The sequence below is a fragment of the Pleurodeles waltl genome, chromosome 1_2, assembly GCF_031143425.1.
Source record: "Pleurodeles waltl isolate 20211129_DDA chromosome 1_2, aPleWal1.hap1.20221129, whole genome shotgun sequence".
Lineage (NCBI taxonomy): Eukaryota > Metazoa > Chordata > Amphibia > Caudata > Salamandridae > Pleurodeles > Pleurodeles waltl.
The window spans coordinates 1,330,779,457-1,330,803,599 of NC_090437.1; the positions used below are offsets into that span (position 1 = coordinate 1,330,779,457).

Here is a 24,143-nt window from a genome sequence, read left to right on the forward strand (position 1 = left end):
ACCAGGAGGGACCATGATGTCGTCTTTTGGAGGAGGAGACAGGTGGGGCGCTCAGCAACTCAGAGAGCCCTCACAGAAGCAGGCAGCACCCGCAGAAGTACCCCAACAGGCACTTGGAAGGAGAGTGAACCTGAGTCCACGCGAAGTTACAAAAGGGGGTCCCACGATGTCGAAGGACAACTCAGAAGGTTGTGCACTGCAGGACGGAGTGCTGAGGACCCAGGCTTGGCTGTGCACAAAGGAAATCTTGGAAGAGTGCACAGGAGCCGGAGCAGCTGCAAATCACGCGGTAAACAGCTTTGCAGTCTAGCGTGGGAAGGCAAGGACTTACCTCCACCAAACGTGGACTGAAGAGTCATTGGACTGTGGGAGTCACTTGGACAGAGTTGCTGTGTTCCAGGGACCACGCTCGTCAGGATGAGAGGGGACCCAGAGGACCAGTGATGCAGTCCTTTGGTGCCTGCGTTAGCAGGGGGAAGATTCCGTCGACCCACGGGAGATTTCTTCAGAGCTTCTAGTGCAGGGTGAAGGCAGGCTACCCCAAGAGCATGCACCACCAGGAAAACAGTCGAGAAAGCTGGCAGGATTAGGCACTACAATGTTGCTGGTAGTCGTCTTGCTACTTTGTTGCGGTTTTGCAGGCGTCCTGGAGCAGTCAGCGGTCGATCTTTTGGTAGAAGGCGAAGAGGGAGATGCCGAGGAACTCTGGTGAGCTCTTGCATTCGTTATCTAAAGAATTCCCCAAAGCAGAGACCCTAAATAGCCAGAAAAGGAGGGTTGGCTACCAAGAGAGGTAAGAGCCTATCAGAAGGAGCCTCTGATGTCACCTGCTGGCACTGGCCACTCAGAGCAGTCCAGTGTGCCCCCAACACCTCTGTTTCCAAGATGGCAGAGGTCTGGGACACACTAGAGGAGCTCTGGGCACCTCCCCTGGGAGGTACTGGTCAGGGGAGTGGTCACTCCCCTTTCCTTTGTCCAGTTTTGCACCAGAGCAGGGCTGGGGGATCCCTGAACCGGTGCAGACTGGCTTATGCAGAGATGGGCACCATCTGTGCCCATCGAAGCATTTCCAGGGGCTGGCGGAGGCAACTCCTCCCCAGCCCTTCACACCTATTTCCAAAGGGAGAGGGTGTAACACCCTCTCTCAGAGGAAATCCTTTGTTCTGCCTTCCTGGGCCAGGGCTGCCTGGACCCCAGGAGGGCAGAAACCTGTCTGAAGGGTTTGGCAGCAGCAGCAGCTGCAGTGGAGACCCCGGAAAGGCAGTTTGGCAGTACCCGGGTTCTGTGCTAGAGACCCTGGGGGTCATGAAATTGTCACCCCAATACCAGAATGGTATTGGGGTGACAATTCCATGATCTTAGACATGTAACATGGCCATGTTCGGAGTTACCATTGTGACGCTATACATAGGTAGTGACCTATGTATAGTGCACTCGTGTAATGGTGTCCCTGCACTCACAAAGTCCGGGGAATTTGCCCTGAACGATGTGGGGGCACCTTGGCTAGTGCCAGGGTGCCCACACACTAAGTAACTTTGCACCCAACCTTCACCAGGTGAAGGTTGGACATATAGGTGACTTATAAGTTACTTAAGTTACTTAAGTTAAATGGCTGTGAAATAACGTGGACGTTATTTCACGCAGGCTGCAGTGGCAGGCCTGTGTAAGAATTGTCAGAGCTCCCTATGGGTGGTAAAATAAATGCTGCAGCCCATAGGGATCTCCTGGAACCCCAATATCCTGGGTACCTCAGTACCATATACAAGGGAATTATATGGGTGTACCAGTATGCCAATGTGAATTGGTAAATTTAGTCACTAGCCTGTTAGTGACAAATTTGGGAAGCAGAGAGAGCATAACCACTGAGGTTCTGCTTAGCAGAGCCTCAGTGAGACAGTTAGGCATCACACAGGGAACACATACAGGGCACATACTTATGAGCACTGGGGCCCTGTCTGGCAGGGTCCCAGTGACACATAGACTAAAACAACATATGTACAGTGAAATATGGGGGTAACATGCCAGGCAAGATGGTACTTTCCTACAGGTATCTTGGACACCCTTACTGTTTTCTTACAGTCCCAGCGACCCTCTACAAGCTCCCATAGGTCTGAGGTCCAATCGTGATTCGCATTCCACTTTTGGAGTATATGGTTTGTGTTGCCCCTATACCTATGCTTGCCTATTGCAACCTATTGTAATTCTACACTGTTTGCATTACTTTTCTGACTCTTACTTACCTGACTTTGGTTTGTGTACATATAGCTTGTTTATATTACTTACCTTCTTACTGAAGGTACTCACTGAGATACTTGTGGCATATTGTCATAAAAATAAAGTACCTTTATTTTTAGTACTTCTGTGTATTGTGTTTTCTTATGATATTGTGCATATGATATGAGTGGTATAGTAGGAGCTTTGCATGTCTCCTAGTTCAGCCTAAGCTGCTTTGCCATAGCTACCTTCTATCTGCCTAAGCTGCTAGAAACACCTCTATTCTACTAATGAGGGATAACTGGACCTGGCACAAGGTGTAAGTACCTTTGGTACCCACTACAAGCCAGGCCAGCCTCCTACCCTGCAACATAGAGGACTTTGAGGAAACCCGAATTCTGTGGCCAAGTTTACCCCACTTTACCTGTGGACTGAGAAGCACCCACAAAGACACCCCTGTGGACCACACCATAACTGGAGCATCCTTTGAGCATCTTTTTGCCTACTCCCCTCAGCATCAGGATCACTGATTTGTCTATGGTGGCCATCCTGTGAGGTTGACCAACGTATCCTTGTCTGCTCCTTAGACAGCTGTCCTGGGCCGTTGCGTCCTGGAATTGGTCACCCAAGTCAGGCCAGGTTTGTCGAACTGTTTCAAACTTTTCAAAAGTATACAAACTTTTTGTTGGCCTTTGCTAGTTTGACGTTAAGATAAAAGTTATTTTTTCCTTCTAAAGTTTGTATCTCCGAACGCTAAACACTCATAAACATATAATCTATTTTTATAAATTGATGTCTTGTTTGCCCTTTGTGTGACTTTCTTATATGGTTGGTTGGTGCTGTTAGATGTTTTAGACATTGTTCCTTCACTAAGCGTTACTGCTCCAGCCACAGCTGCCCAGGGTTGAGCTGGAGGTTAAGTACATCTACCTGACTGGACCCAAGATGGTACCGGAGAGTGTCCTGCCGGTAGGGCTACCCAGCCACACCATACAGTACTCTCCTTTGCACCGCCATGTTCAGTTGTACCCTGTCCGGCACACCCCGCGGAGGGGCACCACTCTGTAAACTCCCCTACACAGGATGCTTAAAAAATCAGTATATAAACACGATGTCCCCGTGGTAATGATGGCGGCAAAAGCATCACTGACAGCCGCTATCACTGATATCAGAGACGCCATCTATGTTTGGGAGTAACCGGTGCTTGAAATGGAAAAATTAAAGTGAAGTTTGTTTCTGAGAAGGGCCGGTACTCTCCAATTAAAAGTATTACGTTTTTCTTGAGATATGCTGGTATTCTCCCTCTCAAAAAAAAAGGGGCCGGTACTCAGTACCGGCCCATTTAAAGCACTGGGAGTAACAATGGGAGTAACAATGTGCTTCCACATTTCCCCATCCCCAGTCCAGCATCCTTTATGTGTCGGAAACATTGTGGAAATTACCGCACATTCTGTGGTAATGCTGCCACACACTCCGAGTCATTTTTGGAATTCATGCGATGAAGCAGAACGGAAACTCGGGTACTGGGCATTCTTTGCCAGATTTGTGGCATTTCCGGTGGGTTCTAAATGGCCCCAAATCACCGCCCTCGCGACTCATGTAAACAGCGTAAAAGGTCTGTGGCTCTGATGTCAGCGGGCAGACCACGGGGGCCACGAGAAGTGATGGGGTCGATGAAACGCATCCGTCAAGGTCACTTCTGCCTGAAACGGAGCGACCATCACCCCCACCGCCGGGACGTCTCTAATCCAATCCAGGCCCACGCGATGGAAAAAGGCACACATTGTTACCTGAAATCAGATTACTCTCAGGCACCGACTGCGAGGGGCGTCCACGGCGGGGAGGGGTGGGGGCCCACGGACCCGAGGCACAAGCCCTACCCAGCCGCAGCTTTTATTGATTCTGCTACTTACTAAATTAAAAGTCCCTTTTACTAAATTGGTTCCTAAATGAAAAGTAATTGATCGTGGCGCGGAATTCACCGACTCAGCCTTTGTTACATGACCTCACACTGGTTCCTGTGGGTGGGTGGGGGCCCACTCCCCCCCCCCCCCCCCCCCCGCTGCTGTAACTCCTATTTATCTATTTTTCCAGGTTGCTTTTCCCTTTGTCCCAGCAGCTTGAGCTACGCCCCCCTTGTCCCTCCTCTCTCACTCACTGTTCTTGTAAGGCGGCGGTGGGGCGGTGGTAGGCTGCGCCCTGAGGGTGGTGGCCATCTCTGGCCTGGTCATCCTGGTCTGAGACCTTCTGCTTTCAGCCCTAATCCTGACCTTGAGCTAATTTGTGAAGGATTGTCTGCCTCTGGACTGGGATTCACGGGGCTCAAACATCTCACCTCGGCCGCAAACGCAACCATGAACCAATCTCATTCTGAGTTCGGCCAGGGGGCTTATTTATCAAGGGCTATGCCACGTAAAAGGGCGCAGAGCAACGCAAAACCTATAATGAGATTTACCAAGCCAGGCAAGATCACCCGGGCCAGAGTAGCTTGATAAATCTGGAGTAACGCAACGCAACACAAATCACTGCCTTGCAGTGGCGGCCTGAAGCTTTAGGAGGGAGGGGGGCAGGCGGTAAGCACACACACACTCATTCTTTCACACACACACGCATGCACGCACATCCATTAACAACACTCATAACATTCGAACATGCACGCACGCACCAAACATTCATTTTAAAAGATGTTACACACACACATTCATTCTTTCACACACACACACGCACGCACACACACACATCCATTAACAACACTCATAACATTCGAACATGCACACACGCACCATACATTCATTTTAAAAGATCTCACACACACACACTTACCTTTAGCCTCGGAGGTCCCAGGAGGGTTGGGACGGCTGCCTTCCCTCATTGGCTGACCTTAGAGAAGGCAGCAGTCCCAGTCTCGTCACAGAGTGGGATGGAGTCAGTGAGACTTCTGACCGCACCCCACTCTGTGACGAACTGTCACTGACTGACACTCGCCCTGGACGCTTTAGGGCTTAAACCTGAAGCGCCCAGGTCTAAGTCAATGGGCGACGCTTTCCCTCGTCACCATGGGGAAGGGCCTCGAGGCACCTTTGCTGAGCCGAGGAGGTCACGCCCACAGGAGCTGTGACCTCCTCAGCCCAGCAAAGTTCAGCTCAGGTAGCCAAGAGTCTGCGCAAACCGCGCACGTCTCGCTCCTGGCTCCCTAAGTTGAACATAAGGAGTGTCTGTCAGGCTGACCTTTGTTCAGCCTGACAGGCACTATTCACGAGGGGCAAAAGGTGTTGGGGGGGTGGCCTCTCTACCCTAAAGGACAGGCTGCGCCTGCTGCCTTGTGTAACTCTTCCCCAGGGAAGCGTTCCAAGGGTAGAGCGTGGGTGTTTACACGCATCCACCTATGGATTTCTGTACATTCCCAGATTTACCAACACCGGTAGACCTAGGAATGCATCAAAATGTTACGCCTCCCCAGGGAAGGTGTATTGAGGAGAAATATCTTTATTTCTCCTCATTTTTTCCTCTGTCTATGTGTGCTGCATTATACCGCACACATAGACCGAAGAAAACACCATTACTGATTGTTTATGTGCAGGAATGTGGCCCTTCATGCAGAACCACAATCCCGCTTGCAATGCAGGCATCATTGCACCATGACGCAAGGGTACCTGCATTTGCACTAAACATCCAAAAGTGCACCAGTGCAAAGAAAGGACAAGACTGTGCCATGGAATGTTAAATGTAGAGCATTCCTGCCCTTTCACACAGCGCATCAAGGCGGCTTGCTGCGTTGCACTGCGTGAAAGTATGATAAATCGGGGCCTTCGTCTGCATCTCTTCCTCCTCACTTTAAACCATGATCAGGCCGTAGGGGTCACTTTTTTTCTTTAGGAGGCACTTTGTACTTGGCATTTTGCAGGTTCTTCAGACCTACAGACCTCCGAATATGGCTCATCTCCCCACACACTTGAAATATCTGCTGCATGGTGGGCAGGCATCTTCATAGGGCCTTCTATGCCCACAGCAACCCTAGGGGGCATCTCTCCGATGTTTGGCTTCATCTTCACTTCGGGTGTTGTGATTGTCAGACCCACCTTGTTCACAACCTCACATTGTTCCACCTTGATGGCCACCACTCTTCCAGGGTGGCCACATGAGCCCTTGGCAGTTCAATTACATCTTGCAAATAGTAGGACAATACTCACACTGGAGATGAGCGGAATCCAGCCGGATCCTGGACCCGGCACCTATTACTGAGCCGATCTGGCTTCAGTGAAAACTACTAACTTAGTCCCAGTGCAGTTTGCTGTCTTCGCACACACTGAGCCGTGGGTGCAATTTGCATGCCTTACATTCACAGCAGGGTGTAAGGGAGCTTTCATACTTTCAGATGCAGCAGGTACCATAACAAATGCATCACTTAAAGGGCCGTCACCACTCCTTTCGTTCAAGCCTTGTCCTGGCTGGGAGGTCGTTGAAGCCTAATAACTTTCATGCCAATGCCATTGCAGAAACAAAGACACTCAGCTTGCCACTGCACAGTTGCTTAAAACGTAAACAATAAAAGGTAGGCAGGATGTTTAATTTTCAAAGCTCTCTGTGTAAGAGTTATGCATGAACTGTAGGAAGATCAGATATATCTGTTTTCATAAATAATTACCCTAATAACCATTTTATAGCACCTACTGAGCCTTTATTACTGCACAAAGAAACCTTTCTAGCAACCTTAGAACACCTACAAATGTGTTAAAAAAGACAATACATATGTAAATACATGGTTTGCAATTTTCATGCAGCCCCTTGATGCTGATTCATCAGTCACGGAGCTATATCTCAAGTATTAATATAACCTGTGATCTACAGATACAGCAAGGATTTCTGCAGCGAAAGCAGTAACCACCGAGCTGTCTGCATAATATACAAACCAGAGACCTGCATGTCAGACATTCTGGCTGGCAGCAGCTGCATGAACCCTCAATGCTTTCTTATGACACACACTGTGGTGGGAGGTCCGGGTGGTTCCTGAAGTCCCTCCACTAGGGCTTCCTCCTGGTCCTTTCTCGGTCCGGTGTGGATGCTCTTCTGGGTGTCTGACGTGAGGTGACCAGTACCTAGGGCTTTTGTATGGTCTGGCCATGGTCTCCACTCCCCATGACTCAGCCTCTAGTGACTCTACCCCGTATGCTGACATATTTTCACTCCTATAGATCCCAGAGTAAATGTTTTCCATTTACATGACTGATAAAAATGCAACTATAATCCATGTTGATCAGAGGATAAAAGTTAACTTTCAGCAGCATCACAAGTCTGAACTTCTCCGCTTGGCCTGTGTTGATGTTGGGTGTTTTGAGGAAAGTCTTACACACCGCATTCACTGTGGAGGGCAGTCGCTGGGGCCAGTGGTGGTATTATCAGCTTCCATTGTGAGATGAGGGAATTCTCTAGTCCTTCCATCCCCTATTTCTAAAAGCAGTGCATTGGTCCACCAAGAGATGTGTGGACAACTTGAAGGATGGACTGGCGTGATCTCACATGGTGAACTGGTAGACAACTTGAAGGATGGACTGGCGTGATCTCACATGGTGCACTGGTCCACCAAGATATGTGTGGACAACTTGAAGGATGGACTGGCGTGATCTCACATGGTGCACTGGTCCACCAAGATATGTGTGGACAACTTGAAGGATGGACTGGCGCGATCTCACATGGTGCACTGGTCCATCAAGAGATGTGTGGACAACTTGAAGGATGGACTGGTGTGATCTCACATGGTGCACTGGTGGACAACTTCAAGGATGGACTGGCGTGATCTCACATGGTGCACTGGTCCACCAAGAGATGTGTGGACAACTTGAATGGTGGACTGGCGTGATCTCACATGGTGCACTGGTGGACAACTTCAAGGATGGACTGGCGTGATCTCACATGGTGCACTGGTCCACCAAGAGATGTGTGGACAACTTCAAGGATGGACTGGCGCAATCTCACATGGTGCACTGGTCCACCAAGAGATGTGTGGACAACTTGAAGGATGGACTGGCGCGATCTCACATGGTGCAGGAGACCCAGGTGTGGTGGACACTGCCTTGATATACAAGGCCTCTTATTTTCCACATCAGATGGGTGGACTTGTTTCTAGTTGCTAGAAGGTGGTCGTAGACATAGCAAGTATGGAAGGTGGTACAGACATGGCCTCACCTTCGCACATGCAGGACTCTAGCTTACGTCACATGAACCAAAACTTGCAACATTGCATGGCAAGGCTAACCAGCTGCTCCCATAATAATTTAAACAGAGAGCCTTTGAGCATTTCCCTGGTTACACAGCAATCTCAAAAATGTTTCCTTATTTCTCAGTTTAAAGACACACAGTAGAATTTGACAGTTACCGTAGGTAAATATCCTTTTACCCTTAAAATGGTGCGTGCAACCTTTGGGAAGTTCATAATAACTTCTTGAAAGTTCTTCTAGCGCAGAGCATTGGACATCAGTGGTGCAGCCTTGTTGCAAAAAGGCCAGAGGTGTGTACATTTGTGTAATTTACTTTTGCGTAGTAACGGAACATTCCGCAAAAATGAAATGGAATGCAAAATTGACCTTTAGCACTATGTTTTAGCTTGAAATGCGTCCTTGTGCACAATTTGCACAAAAAAATATAGCGCAAAAAACTCAAGTGCTCGGAACAAATACGCTTGCATTCTGGTTATTCACTTTCTTCCTGTGCTGCAGACACAGCATAACTACACCACATGGCATAATAGCATCATTTCAGGAATTTCGCGTAACAAGCGTAATACAAAACTGTGCAAGATTATGCTGGTGCATTGGGATTTCCATCTGGACCTAAAAGAGACCCTGGATGCACAGGAATCCCAAACACCCAGAAACTCGACAGGGATAATTCTCCATAGGAGAAGAATCTGTACAGCCAGACAAGATGGAGAGGGCCAGAGAGCCCCTCCCCCCACCCCCCATAGAGACAGACTCTGAGGGCCGCAGGGACAGAGAACATGCAGAGGCTCTCAATGCCCACCTTGACAGGGAACACAGAATCTGACAGATCACACTCAAGTTTTGAGCATTTTTTGGAGTGACACTAGTTAGCATAATTGATGACATTACGGGAAGTGATGAGACTCAAGTTTTAATTTAATGAGAAGTGACTAGTAAAATAATAAGAAATACAAATAAAGGTAGAAGGAATAAAATGCCACCAAAGGTTCTTAGGGTAATCTGAAGGGGCCTGATTGACAAAGGTAAATTTACACTTGTGTCTTTTTATGTGCGGAGACTCCATACCTGTAAAGACACTACTTGAAAATCTCTTTGTGAATAGCAAACAATCGTAAACTTTCAGGAAAGTGTAACTTTACCTTTGTGAATCAGGCACATGGTTTTCAAAACTGGAGAAAGAGCAGTCAGAGGCTCCCAGAGCAGCTCATTGTGCCACCTGAAGAGGTCTGCAGGAGAACCTCACCTGTGGTGGGATTACTGGGACTGCCAGAGCTCCCAGGAGATCCCCACTCTGAGCAGAGCTGTATTTACTGTTCACCTTCAAGCCCTTCCGACCGGAGTGTGACACTTACCATGTTACGAGTGACAGCTGAACCCAGACTCCAGACGTGTGAGTCTCGCTTCCATAGAGTGAGACTCGAGGTCCATACACTCATGGACAGACACACAACACGGATAGGGTGTGACTCACCCCACTCATGGACAACATGGACAGACTCACTTCACAGACTAACAAACAACATAGATAGACTCACGGGCTACACTGAAAGGACATGGACATCCTCACTTCACAACACAGACAAGTCACTGTCCACACTGGCAGCCAATACAGACAGGCTCATGGCCCACACTGAAGAACATGGACATCCTCACTTCACCACACAGTGGCCGCCAATATAGACAGACTCCCCTTTACCACTTTTGCAAATGATCGCACGATCTCCCAAAATCAGAAGACAGACAGTCTCCATTCGGCCACACTGGTGGAGAGCACAGCTGGACTCCTGCACCCCACACAGACCTATGGCCTGGCTCTCTAGCCCTCCAGACACTGCCCCCCCGGAGTTGCCTAACAACTCCCACTGTCGGTACAGCCAGACTCACCGTAGAGAAGAACATGGTGAAGACATAAACTGAGGCTTCCAGGAGGTAGTGGCCACGGATAGCGATGGTGACCGGAGGCACAAACATGAGGTTGCTGAGGCAGAGGAGAAGAGTTGAGAGCAGCTGGAAGCCATATGTGAAGGCCTCGGAGTTATCAGTGCAGCCCCAGCCGTTCCAGCCTGTAGGAGGGAGAGAGTGCTGTTAATCCCAACACGTTCTAGATAATGAAAACCCTGCAGTGCATCCTCCCGTACCTTGCATACCAACGAAAACTGCTAGCTCTCCTCACACTTGTGATCTCCAAGCTTCACTACACCAGTGACTTACACCTTGGCACACCCTGTTTCATCAAACAGACACTGCAAGAGCTCCAAAGAGCTGTGGCAAGACTCCTCCTTAAACCCTGTGAGCACATGAAGCTGGTCCTGCAAGCACTCCACTGGCCACCTCTACCTAGATACTCAATGTTCAAGGCACTTTGCATCATTCACAAACCTTTCCATGTGAAAGGACCACTATACCTACAAATTACAGTTAAGCAATACGGCATTCCAGGCTAGCACTACTGATCATCATCTGCCTTACAATAAGAAATCAATTGGAGGCTCTGCTTTCTCAATAGAAGAACCAAGCTCTAAAATTCCATGCCAGCTCAAATTTGAAGCATTCAGCAACATGTACATTTAAGAAAAGCAGTGAAAACCTGGTTGTTCGTGAGATCATTTCATCAACCGACCCTGGGACAGAACCTGACACAATAATCCCTCCTATTTATACAAGTACAGTCTAGTGATATGAGTCACTCCCCACCAACACAGACACCTTACCTAAACTGGGGCCTCCATAAACATAGCCTCACAATCACCGTATCACTGACAGAATATCGAAGCCAAAACTATTGTGTGGACAGAATATTATGTCGAAAATATTGAAGATCAAAATATCAAGAAGGTAGGTGCAAATAGGTAAGTATAGATTTACTATTCTTAACTTCATATATGCCTACCTTGAAGATATATATATATATCATCCCAGTACATATATGTGGAGTTATATATAGTAAAGCTTTACTTATCCATAGAAATTTACCTTCACAATATTTTTGTCCTTGATATTCTTGACACAATATTATGTCCCACGATATTTTTGGTTCTGATATTCTTTGCAAACACCCAATGATCTTGATCTAAGGAAGGGATATAGTAACTATGCCATCCATTCAGTAGAAGGAGTAATACTTGTGACGCATCACCTGAAGACCAGTCGCCTGACTGATGAGATGACGGACTCTCACTATGGTCCCTCCCCACACATCACAGACATAACCAATGACTAACCTTACCTCCTACTTTCAACCACAAGAACTAACCTAGCGTCCACCTCAGAACTGCTGCTCATAGAAGTGGGCTGCAAAGATGGAACCGTTTGTGACCGCTCAGTGAATGCGTGTATTAGTCCCCTCTGAATGCTGACCCCCAGCTCTGAGGCCTACTTTCTGTAGAAGACCTCCTGAGAAGGAGTTTCAATAAATATACATCTTCTTACACTTCTGCATTATCTGAGCAAAAGGGAGTGAAAATAGAATAGACAAATCATTCCCACCTCCACTCCCAAAGGAGAGATGCTACCTGGAAGCGTCGAGTCAGGCAAGAAAAGCATGCAATGCCCCGAATGCAGTTCACTGTGCCGTAAGGTGTAGAAAGCAGTCAGTTGGATGCAAGCAAGAACTGGTGTGTGGGACCAGTAACAAATGTGAGCACAGAATGAGAAGCTTCAACCCTCCTTGACAATGAATCCAAAAAAGTCTATAACTGACAGGAGGATAGAGGTTATACACCCTCCACACAGTGGACAGGTGACTCCTAGGAGGACCAAGTGGTATTTTAAGGTTGGCAGAACCAATAAAAGAAATAAGCTATGGACTCATGCAAAGACAAAGAAAACAAATAATAGTGTGTTGCACAAGACAATTGGGGGCTACATCCTAGCAGACCATCCCTAACAACACAATGTCATCCTCCTTCCACTTGGAAATATATTCTCAAACTGAGCGTCAAGAGAGATGGAGAAAACAACAACCATTCTAAAAGCTAATCAGAGAAATGTAGGATGTTTCCTCTTTTGTTGCATTGAAGTCCACTACTAACATCGAGAGAGCTTCCTCCAAAGGATTCAGTAAGATCTAAGATATCATTTAACATGGGAATGAAAGGCGAGCAAAAAAAAGGAAAACACCAAGGGCCTCATTATGAGGTATTTGGATTTTATCCTGTGTAATGACTTTCGCCCATTACAAGCTCTGCCTGCAGAATGGGAAATAACGTGTATTTTGCTGCTTACCACACCAAAGACCACATGTCTCAATATACTCTGGGAATGGTCCTCCATACATTTCTTCAGGTTTGACTTGTGTACATTTATATAGGGGTAGCAAATTTTATCACACCAGGTGTGATTAAATGTCCTCAAATCATAATTCTGATATCTGCTGCAACAGATGCTGTACATATTGGAATCAAATGAAGCATTCCTAATGTGGCCCTACGCAGAGCCGGGGCAACTTAAACAAGTTTTTATTCTTTTATTTGAAAAATATGAGTACCCTGCAGAAGGCAATGGGGAACACGTTTGAAAAATCAGTGATAGGTGGGAGCAGTGAATCTGAAAATGGAAAGCTTCTCCTGCCAGATTCACTACCATGAATGAAAACTGCCGACAGTGGTACAAAATGCAACAGAGCAGAGGAAATACAAAGGAAGAGTGAAGACTTAGAAAACTGTTTGAGAAGGTAGAACTTGAAAAGTGTGGGGATCCCTGAGGACCCAGTAGGCCAGAAGCATCCAAAACAACTTGTAGTGCATCTTAGAAACTGTTATGGAAGACAAAATCAACAAAGGATTGAACTATTTTTAGAGTTCCTTGCATTTAGTTCAGTAAACAAGGGGTCAGAGAAACTCCATGTACAACCCTGGCTTCGTTTTAGACCATAAATTCAAGGAACTAGTCTTCAATAAAGCAAGGATTAAGAAGGTCTCCTACTGGCGACACTTTTCTGATTTGTATTTTCGTTGACAATTAAAGACTCACCTGTGTAGGTTATGTCTCCCAAAGATGTAGACCACTAAATATTACATATCCTTGCTGATACTGCTGTTTGTTTACTGCATCGAAAGGTGGTGATTACTCTCATGTTACTTTTAACAGTTTGTTCCAGTGTACAGTGCTCACATGCTCCAGAATACTAGGTGCTTTAGAAAACGTTTACCTAAGTAACGTAACTATTAGTATTAGTATGAGGGTCAGCTTCATTGAAAAGGAGCAGGTCCAAATTACTGATCTGTTTGATTTAGGTTGGAAATCCATAATTACTAACTTAGGTAGATTTTTAGGAAAGTAGATTAAGGAATTTGTTTAAGGCCCTTGAAAGCTCCAAGGCTGTGCATTTTCAGGGGAGAATGCCTATCACTGCGTTTCACCGGGAAGGACCACTACCATTCTGCAGCATTGTTGGCAGCCAGGGGATGGGGCGAATGAATGGAGGGGTGTCGGAAGAGGAGAAGGGGTGTGTGATTGGACAGGGGTGGAAGGAGGAAGGGAGAAGTAGAAGGAAGAGTAGTGACGTGCACATACAGAAGAGAAAATGTAACAAGAATAAAACTAACATGGAGGAACAACTATGCATATTATATATGAATGTGAAAGGGTTGAATAGTGCATGGAAGAAACAATACCTGGTGAAGGCAGAGACTGATCATTTTAAGACAAATATAGTGAGGCTTCAAGAGACTAAAACCGAATTTCAGGACAAGAGGCTCTTTTCTAAAATAGGTTTTAAAAATGTAATATAGGTGATTGTAGGAAAGTACCATCTTGCCTGGCATGTTACCCCCATATTTCACTGTATATATGTTGTTTTAGTTGTATGTGTCACTGGGACCCTGCCAGCCAGGGCCCCAGTGCTCATAAGTGTGCCCTGTATGTGTTACCTGTGTGATGACTAACTGTCTCACTGAGGCTCTGCTAACCAGAACCTCAGTGGTTATGCTCTCTAATTTCTTTCCAAATTGTCACTAACAGGCTATTTACCAATTTCACCAATTTACATTGGCATACTGGAACACCCTTATAATTCCCTAGTATATGGTACTGAGGTACCCAGGGTATTGGGGTTCCAGGAGATCCCTATGGGCTGCAGCATTTCTTTTGCCACACATAGGTAGCCTCCCCCAGCCTCTGGAAATGCTTTGATGGGCACAGATGGTGCCCATCTCTGCATAAGCCAGTCTACACCGGTTCAGGGATCCCCCAGCCCTGCTCTGGTGCGAAACTGGACAAAGGAAAGGGGAGTGACCCCTCCCCTGACCTGCACCTCCCCTGGGAGGTGCCCAGAGCTCCTCCAGTGTGCTCCAGACCTCTGCCATCTTGGAAACAGAGGTGCTGCTGGCACACTGGACTGCTCTGAGTGGCCAGGGCCAGCAGGTGACGTCAGAGACTCCTCCTGATAGGCTCTTACCTGTGTTGCTAGCCTATCCTCCTTCCTAAGTAGCCAAACCTCCTTTTCTGGCTATTTATGGTCTCTGCTTTGGGGAATTCTTTAGATAACGAATGCAAGAGCTCATCAGAGTTCCTCTGCATCTCTCTCTTCACCTTCTGCCAAGGAATCGACCGCTGACTGCGCTGGAAGCCTGCAAAACCGCAACAAAGTAGCAAAGACGACTACTGCAACCTTGTATCGCTGATCCTGCTGCCTTCTCGACTGTTTTCCTGGTGGTGCATGCTGTGGGGGTAGTCTGCCTCCTCTCTGCACTAGAAGCTCTGAAGAAATCTCCCGTGGGTCGACGGAATCTTCCCCCTGCAACCGCAGGCACCAAAAGACTGCATCACCGGTCCTCTGGGTCCCCTCTCAGCACGACGAGCGTGGTCCCTGGAACTCAGCAACCCTGTCCAAGTGACTCCCACAGTCCAGTGACTCTTCAGTCCAAGTTTGGTGGAGGTAAGTCCTTGCCTCCCCACGCTAGACTGCATTGCTGGCTACCGCGTGATTTGCAGCTGCTCCGGCTCCTGTGCACTCTTCCAGGATTTCCTTTGTGCACAGCCAAGCCTGGGTCCCCGACACTCTAACCTGCAGTGCACGACCTCCTGAGTTGTCCTCCGGCGTCGTGGGACCTTCCTTTGTGACTTCGGGTGAGCTCCAGTTCACTCTTCTTTGTAGTGCCTGTTCCGGCACTTCTGCGGGTGCTGCTTGCTTCTGAGTGGACTCCTTGTCTTGCTGGGCGCCCCCTCTGTCTCCTCACGCAATTGGCGACATCCTGGTCCCTCCTGGGCCACAGCAGCATCCAAAAACCTTAACCATGACCCTTGCAGCTAGCAAGGCTTGTTTGCGGTCTTTCTGCACGGAAACACCTCTGCAAGCTTCTTCACGACGTGGGACATCCATCCTCCAAAGGGGAAGTTCCTAGTCCTCTTCGTTCTTGCAGAATCCACAGCTTCTACCATCTGGTGGCAGCTTCTTTGCACCCTCAGCTGGCATTTCTTGGGCATCTGCCCACTCACGACTTGAGTGTGACTCTTGGACTTGGTCCCCTTGTTCCACAGGTTCTCTCGTCTGGAAATCCATTGTTGTTGCATTGCTGGTGTTGGTCTTCCTTGCAGAATTCCCCTATCACGACTTCTGTGCTCTCTGGGGAACTTAGGTGCACTTTGCACCCACTTTTCAGGGTCTTGGGGTGGGCTATTTTTCTAACCCTCACTGTTTTCTTACAGTCCCAGCGACCCTCTACAAGCTCACATAGGTTTGGGGTCCAAACGTTATTCGCATTCCACTTTTGGAGTATATGGTTTGTGTTGCCCCTATACCTATGTGCTCTCATTGCAATCTATTGTGAATGTACATTGCTTGCATTGCTTTCTATTGCTGTTACTGCATAATTTTGGTATTGTGTACATATATCTTGTGTATATTTGCTATCCTCATACTGAGGGTACTCACTGAGATACTTTTGGCATATTGTCATAAAAATAAAGTACCTTTATTTTTAGTATATCTGTGTATTGTGTTTTCTTATGATATTGTGCATATGACACTAAGTGGTATAGTAGGAGCTTTACTCGCCTCCTAGTTCAGCCTAAGCTGCTCTGCTAAGCTACCATTATCTATCAGCCTAAGCTGCTAGACACCCTATACACTAATAAGGGATAACTGGGCCTGGTGCAAGGTGCAAGTACCCCTTGGTACCCACTACAAACCAGTCCAGCCTCCTACAGTGATGCAATCCACTTCCATAAAATGAGTGGTTATTGCAGGTTTAAATCTTAAGGTAGCAGGTGCTACAGAGCTGTTTGCAATTTGTTGGTCTCTTGTTTTTGACTTACTGACGATGAACCTGAGCTGTATGAAGAACGTATTTGTCATCTATCTCAGGTCTCTCATTCTCTAATGATTATTGGTGATTTCATCTGCATGCTACATCCTACGATGGGCACCATCAATACAGCTTATGGGGACAGACTGATGAAAGTCACAAGAACCACTAGTGCCCTAAGGGAGACACCACAATCAGAGGATATCTGACCAGTGTACCATGCTGGGGTCAGGGTCTATAAATGATATTCCCTTTTGCAGGAACAATATCCTACAATAGATTCTTTTCTGACTACGACGCATATTTTAAGCAGACCATCTCTTTCAGAAGTGCAGTCAGCTACTGAGAATGTCCCAAATGTCCCAAATGAGAACGCGCCAGAACTTGATAAGATCACAGGGGAACTTTATAAGAGTCTGATGGATAACTAAGATAATGGAGGGTAGATATCTCCCTAATTCTTGGGAAAATGTGAAAATAGTTATATTTCTACAATACAGATACCACCGGGTAAACCCTCATCCTAGTGGCGTATGTCATTAAAAGGCGCAGATGCTAAACGTTACGCTAGTAGTTGGTATTTGGTTAATTATCTAAGTACACACTCCTCCTAGTAGTTCCTTTCCAGCATGGCTTTACACCTGGGTGATGCAAGAGTTTTCTGTGTCTGTCTTGGACTGGTCAGCCACCAGGGACCGGCAATGCTGTTTGTCGCTCTTGATGCACAGAACTCATTACTGCTCGTGGGACCTGCAGGGTGGCTAGCGGTGCAAACCCAGGCATGAACACAAGTTGCATCATCTACTAGTGGCTGGTAGTGTAAAATCATGGAGGAGTGGCTTGCACCTGATTTTTCAAGCAGTGCTTGTTTACAAATGACACTGCTGTCGATGGTCCAGCATCTCACTCTTCGCATGTGAAATAACGGATCAAGAGCCGTCGCTCCCTTTGCACGCGGAGGGTCAGTCCTTACCTGCTTTGCATTCACAGGCCGCGTACAGGTAGTTGTTTGTTCTCAGCAGCTTGCATTGCCCATAAGTGCCGCAGTCATTGATGCATGGGGACAGGTAGGTCCGCAGGTTCACCTCCGCGGTGACGTTGCTGCACGGCTCAAACCTGTCAATGGAGTAAAGCACAGCGTGTCAGAGCGCCTGCAGCAGGTGGAGCCATGGCACCACAGTTGACATTCCTTGACACTGGCCAACATTAAACAAAGCAACAACCAGCAGAAACCACCTGATATTTAGTGAGATGGAACAAACCAATCAGAACACTGGAGCTGTCCACCCAATCAGACTTCACTCAAGTGTAAACTGTATCCGGTGTGGTGGGGCAGAGGAAGATACTGGCAGGGAAAAGGGTATTTTGAAACAGATCCCACCTCTAACCGCCTCCTAAACGTTGATCACACTCTTGTACTTTGCTCATCTTCTCTCTTCTTCTCTCTGGACAACTTCTCTCACTCTCTCCTGTGTCCTCATCCCTCACTGTCTGAAGGGTTATCCCAGCCAGGCAGAAGCATGGCCACCATCCTGGAGGGAGAGCAGCAGTCCTTTTTTGGTTTCCATGGCACTATTGCCAATACACTTAATGGTGAAGAACCTCAGTGTTGGCTGTGTTTCTTCTAATTCTTTGCACCTTCGTGGAAATGAAGACAGCTGAAGGCTAGTTAAGTACAGGAGCTTGTGAAAGGCTCTGGTCCCCTGAAATAAGTGTCAGTGGTCCCAACCAGCACTACCCCTGACTAGGCCTTCATGGGTGCCCAAGCGCTTGTAGGATATATGAAGAATCATACCACCCAATCTGTTGTAGCAAAATGTCAGTCTCTGATCACTGCTGAGGTCCCCTCACACCAACACACAATGCGGCACAGGCAGGGAAGCCAGCGACACACGCAGGGCCCCTGCGTACTGAGGGTGGTGGAAGGGTCTAATGGGCAAAGCAGTGGCTGGAGATGGACTCTGTTTTCTTTCTCCACTTACAGACCCTTACAACTCCCCTTAAAAAAGTGACCAATGTGGTAAAGAAAAAACCTTCCTATACCATGACAGATAGTTACAACTCCCAAGGGCTGTATGTGAATAACACTCAGAAGAACACGTGGCCAAGCAGGGCCCGCTTTACACTGGTAGGGCCCAGAGCATCTATTTTGGTGCCCTCCTCATAACCTCCCTCTCAGCATGGATTCCCTCACTACCACCTTCCCACAGTTCCCCTCATCTCTCCATAGTTCATCTCTCACAAGTATTTCATTTCTTTTATAGCGCTACTCATATCAGTGTAGGACTTCGGAGCACTTTACATCAGATACACATTATACAGATGCAATGAATCATACCTGAGTAGATCAGTCTGTAGAAAATGTTACATAGGACAATGAGGCGTACACGGTGTAGGAGTCTCTCGCCATCCATACTAGTAGGCTGTATATTTTAAATCTATCACAGTCTTTGGGGTTGGCTTTACTTACAAGAATGTATTCTACTCACAATAAACTTTTTTAGCTACATTAGAATAATGAAAGACAGAGGAAAAACCATAACGTTCTAACTTATATCATGCAGCTTGCATGCAGTTCTCTGAAGACAGTTCAAAGGTCACTGTGCTATGTTAAGATAGTGTTTGTCGGTGTGCTGTAGTGGTTTGAGTTTTTTGAGGTGCATGAGTACACGCTAGAATGAAGCAGGTGTTTGAGCTAATACAGGGTACGTTGTTCAGCTCAGTAAGCGCCTACTGCATGGTGTCTGGGTGCTGTGTGTGGTATGCTTGTGGTACTGACTACATGCTCTGCAGGGCCTTGGCATTATGATTCTTTTGATTTTTGTGACCTGGGTGAAACCCAGGGAGATGGAGTATCTGTGTTGTGATGGATCGGTGGTCATGTGTTCTACTGTGTTTTGTATGTTGTTATGCAGTGGAAGGTGTTGGCATGTGAACAGCGACACCCATGTACTTGCTGGCCCTGCATGGCACTGCACTCATATTCCAAGCTTGGTCGAGTGTGTACTTCATTGGTATTAGACTTCATCCATGGCGTGGTCCCTCTTAACTTTTTGCCTCTGCTCCCCTGGTTGTTGATGTGTGCTGAACTCTGATTTTGCTGTTTTTGTTACTCTGGCTACGATCACTGCTAACCAGTGCTAAAGTGCAAGTGCTCCTTTACAAAATGTGTATGTGATTGGTTTATCCATGATTGGCATATTTGATTTACTAGTAAGTCCCTAGTACAGTGCACTACATGTGCCCAGGGCCTGTAAATCAAATGCTACTAGTGGGCCTGCAGCACTGGTTGTGCCACCCACATAAGTAGCTCTGAAATCATGTCTCAGTCCTGCCACTGCAGTGTCTGTGTGTGCAGTTTTAAATGTAGATTCGACTTGGCAAGTGTACCCACTTGCCAGGCCCAAACATTCCCTTTTCTTACATGTAAGACACCCCTAAGGTAGGCCCTAGGTAGCCCCAAGGGCAGGGTGCAGTGTATGGTTAAGGTAGGACATGTAGTAGTGTGTTTTATATGTCCTGACAGTGAAATATTGCTAAATTTGTTTTTCACTGTTGCAAGGCCTGTCCTCTCATATGTTGACATGGGGGCTACCTTTAAAACTGATTAAAGTGTAGATTCCCTTTGGGAGCGGATGGACATGGGGATTTTGGGGTCTCTGAGCTCACAATTTAAAAATACACCTTTTAGTAAAGTTGATTTTAAGACTGTGTGTTCGAAAATGACGCTTTTAGAAAGTGAGCATTTTCTTGCTTATACCATTTCTGTGACTCTGCCTGTTTGTGGATTCCCTGTCTGGGTCAGTTTGACAGATGGGCTGGTTGCACCTCACACTAGACAGTGACACAAAGGGAGCTGGGGTGTAGTCTGCATTTCCTGATGAGCCATCTGTGCTGGGGGGGAAAGGAGGAGTGCTCACTTACACCTGAAAGGGCTGTGCCTGTCCTCACACAGTGCAGTCTCCAACCCCCTGGTGAGTGTCTGGGGCTTGGCCTGGGCAAGGCAATATATCACATTCAAGAGAGACTTTGCTTTGAAGTAGGCCTACTTCAGAGAAAGCATTGGGTATAAGAAGGGCACCCAAACCCGCACACTTTAGAGCACTTCTGGAAACCAAGAGGAACCTCTGCCTGGAGAAGAGCTGAAGAACTGAGGAAGAAGAGCTGCCCTGCCTGTGACTGTGCTTTGTGGAGCTATCCTGCAGTTGCTGCTTCTGCCAGAGTAAGAGGGCAAAGACTGGACTTTGTGTGCCTTCCATCTTGTGAAGATCTCCAAGGGCTTGATTTAGAGCTTGCCTCTTGTTGTTTGAAGTCTCAGGGACAGCAAAGACTTCTCTCTGCCAGCACCTGAGGTCTCTGGACAGACTCCTACTCTACCCTGTGGTGCCCATCCAGTTCCTGGGACCCTGAAAGGAGAAGCTGGCAGAGTAAGAGGAAGAGATCCATGCACAAAACGCTGTGCGGGGAAAAGATCGACGCGACTCCGATCTGGGGATGAAAAATCAACGCGCCGCCGGCTTCAAAGCTGAAAATCGATGCTCGCCTGCAACGCGACCAAAGAATCGACGCACGGAGCTGGAGAAACGACGCGCAGCATCGCTGACAGAGGCTGGGAGATCGCAACCCGCACTGCGTGGTTTTCGGATCATCATGGGGATGGATTTCTGACGCAAACACCACTGGGTGTGTAAAAACAACGCAAGGCCTGCCCGTACCTGAGAGTGCTAACCGGATCGATGCATCGCTCTCCTGCGGAGAGAAGAAACGACGCGCCCGACCTGACGAAAGGAGAACCGACGCAAGGTCTCACTCGTAAGTGAAATATAGGCATTGCAAGCCCTTTTTGACGCACACTCGCCCATGAGGGGTTATTTTTAACACACCTAAGGTACATTTTCACGCTTTAGTGTGTGTTTAAAACTACATGAAGGCTCTTTTTGCTTTTTAATTGAGAACTTGACTTGTGTATTGTGGATTTTTGTCACTTTGGTCTTGTTTTGTTTAGTTAAATATTTTCTATTTTTCTACACCTGTGTTGTCTCATTTTGTAGTGTTTTCATTAAGTTACTGTGTGTGTTGGTACAAATACTTTACACCTAGCACTCTGAAGTTAAGCTTACTGCTCGTGCCAAGTGACCAAGGGGGTAAGCAAGGGTTAGCTGAGGGTGATTCTATTTTACCCTGACTAGAGTGAGGGTCCTTGCTTGGACAGGAGGTAATCTGACTGCCACCCAATGACCACATTTCTAACAATTGAGTGTGCTGTTTTTGTGTGATGTGTACAGCTGGTGGAGAGGGTGTGTGTGTTCCATGGTGGTAAGTGCTGGGGGACATATTTACAAGCCCCTTGCACCACTGGTGCGTCACTTTTTTTGACGCACCGCCAGCACAGAGTGCAGACCGATATCTACGAGGCCAAGCAAAGCCACTCTGCGTGGCTTTTCCTGCCCTCGTAGATAAGGTGTAAGGCAACACAGTGCAAGTCTCTGCATTGCCTTACTCTACGCCAGAGAGGCAAACCATGGGCTTGCGGTGGGTTTCGTAAACCCGGGAATGTATCAAAACCCTACGCCTTCCCAGGGCAGGCGTACCGATGAGAAATATCTTTATTTCTCTTTGTTTTTTTCTCTATCTATGTGTGCTACGTTCTACAGCACACATAGAAAGGAGGAGAACGGCTCCGTTAATTGTTTTTGTGCAGGTAGGTCCCCCTTTCTGCACAAAAACAAACTTTCTGACAACCGGGCACCCTTGCACCATGGTGCACGGATGCTTGCGTTGGCGCTAGGCAGCCAAAAGGGCATGGGCGCAGGGAAAGGACCGGAAGGCGCTGTATCTTGTAAATATGGTGCATTTCTCCCCTCTGGAATCGGCGTAGGGCAGCGCAGCAGGAAGCCGTGCCGCGATGTGTCCCTAGGTTTCTACTGTTAGTTTTAACTACATGGCAGACTCCAGGCCTAAAGGACAACACAGCCCAGTGCCTGATGGAGCATCAGAGAGTCCAATCACAGCAGGGCCAGGCCCTGAATCCAGATGGCGACAAACTAGCATCATGTGGAAGCTGGAACTATGGGCTTTGGCCCTGCCTTTCACTGGGTACTGACAATTCAAGTGGCTGCTTGTTAATCGGGCCCAAGTGCAGGGCTCCTTTGCTCCTTGTCAAATTATTAACGAGGCTCGCTGTTTTCTGTTTTTACTGATTCTTACAGATAAACGCAGACAGGAAACCATTTAGTTTCCTGTCTGTGTTTATTTTTAAGTGTGTATAAAAATGTAAGTTCGATTGTTTTTGAGTGATTGTAAATACTTTCAGTGAGGACTGCTAGCCCAGTAGCTGTGATGATTGACAGGTGTGGGGCTTGAAAAGAAAGACATGTGAGTAATGCGGCTTGACAAGCAGTAAACAGTTCCTAGTAAAATATGCGTGTTTTCACGTAAGTGATGTGATCCATCATCTGTGGTGTTTACACGATTGAAACCTGTCACGACTTCAAGTAGGAGTGTACACGTGTCTTAGATAAATGTGGGCATATGCTACTCTCAGCTTCTTTTTTCCACAAAACCCAAAATAACTATGGAAAAAATGCAGTAAAAGTAGCAAACTGTAAATACAGACGGAAATGTCAAAGTGATAAACATCATGAAACCTGGAGCCCTAATTACAGTCCCCTCTCGGCCCTGGACCTTCTGCCAGGCACAGAGGGTTGTGTTTTGACACCTTCTTGCCTCCCCCGGAGGGGGCGGGGCAGAGGCAAGGGACACGTCACCAGGATGAGGCGGTGAGGCGCAGGTTAAAGGTCAAGCACCAGTCAGTCATGGATGCTGCGGTCCGTGTGATGAGGTGGGAGGATGGGGTCCCCCCCAAGCATGGACGGACACGGGCACCCCTCCCCCTGAAACATGTTTGGCTTCAGCCCAATTAATGTCATTTGAATACTGACCTTCACTTTTTTTAGACGCTATCCATCGAGGGTGACGTAATAAAGCACACGGGCAGTGCTTAATTTGTACATAAAAACGTGCCGGTGCCCACAGCTCTCCTCAAAAACACGCGGCTGCTGTAATCAAATGTGCGAGCACGAAATATAGAGGCAGCGTAATCCTGAAGCCTCTTTAATCCATTTACAGCCACTCCCTGCTCCTTCAGCTCACTCTTGCAGCTTTCTGCTTTCTCCCTTTCTGACGCTTTTTCGTCTTTCACTTCTTCCCTCTTTCCCGTGTGTCTTTTGCTCGCAGTAAATGTTTGAGGCAGAAAAATAAGTGCTGCGCACCAGAAACCACCGGCTCAAATTAAACACTGGCTTCATGAACCAGCAGGCCAGTTTGCCTTCGTTCGAGTGTAGCAGCAGCACAACCAATGCTTAATTTGTGAGTAAAATAGTGCCGGGGTCCGAAGCTCTGCTCAGAAATTGGCGGCTGGTGCAGTTAAACATAGCCACACCAAATATCAGGCCTGGTAGTGTCT

General features: G+C 47.4%; 1 protein-coding gene across 1 annotated transcript in view; it reads right to left on the minus strand.

The window, feature by feature from the left end:
- TMEM8B (transmembrane protein 8B) overlaps nucleotides 1-24,143 on the minus strand; it is a 433,569-nt gene that overhangs the window by 12,247 nt on the left and 397,179 nt on the right. The window contains exons 9-10 of the mRNA XM_069205659.1: nucleotides 17,652-17,794; nucleotides 10,317-10,495 (exon numbers count right to left, since the gene is read on the minus strand). Coding sequence (XP_069061760.1) covers nucleotides 10,317-10,495; nucleotides 17,652-17,794 — 322 coding nt within the window. The remainder of the gene's footprint in view (nucleotides 1-10,316; nucleotides 10,496-17,651; nucleotides 17,795-24,143) is intronic.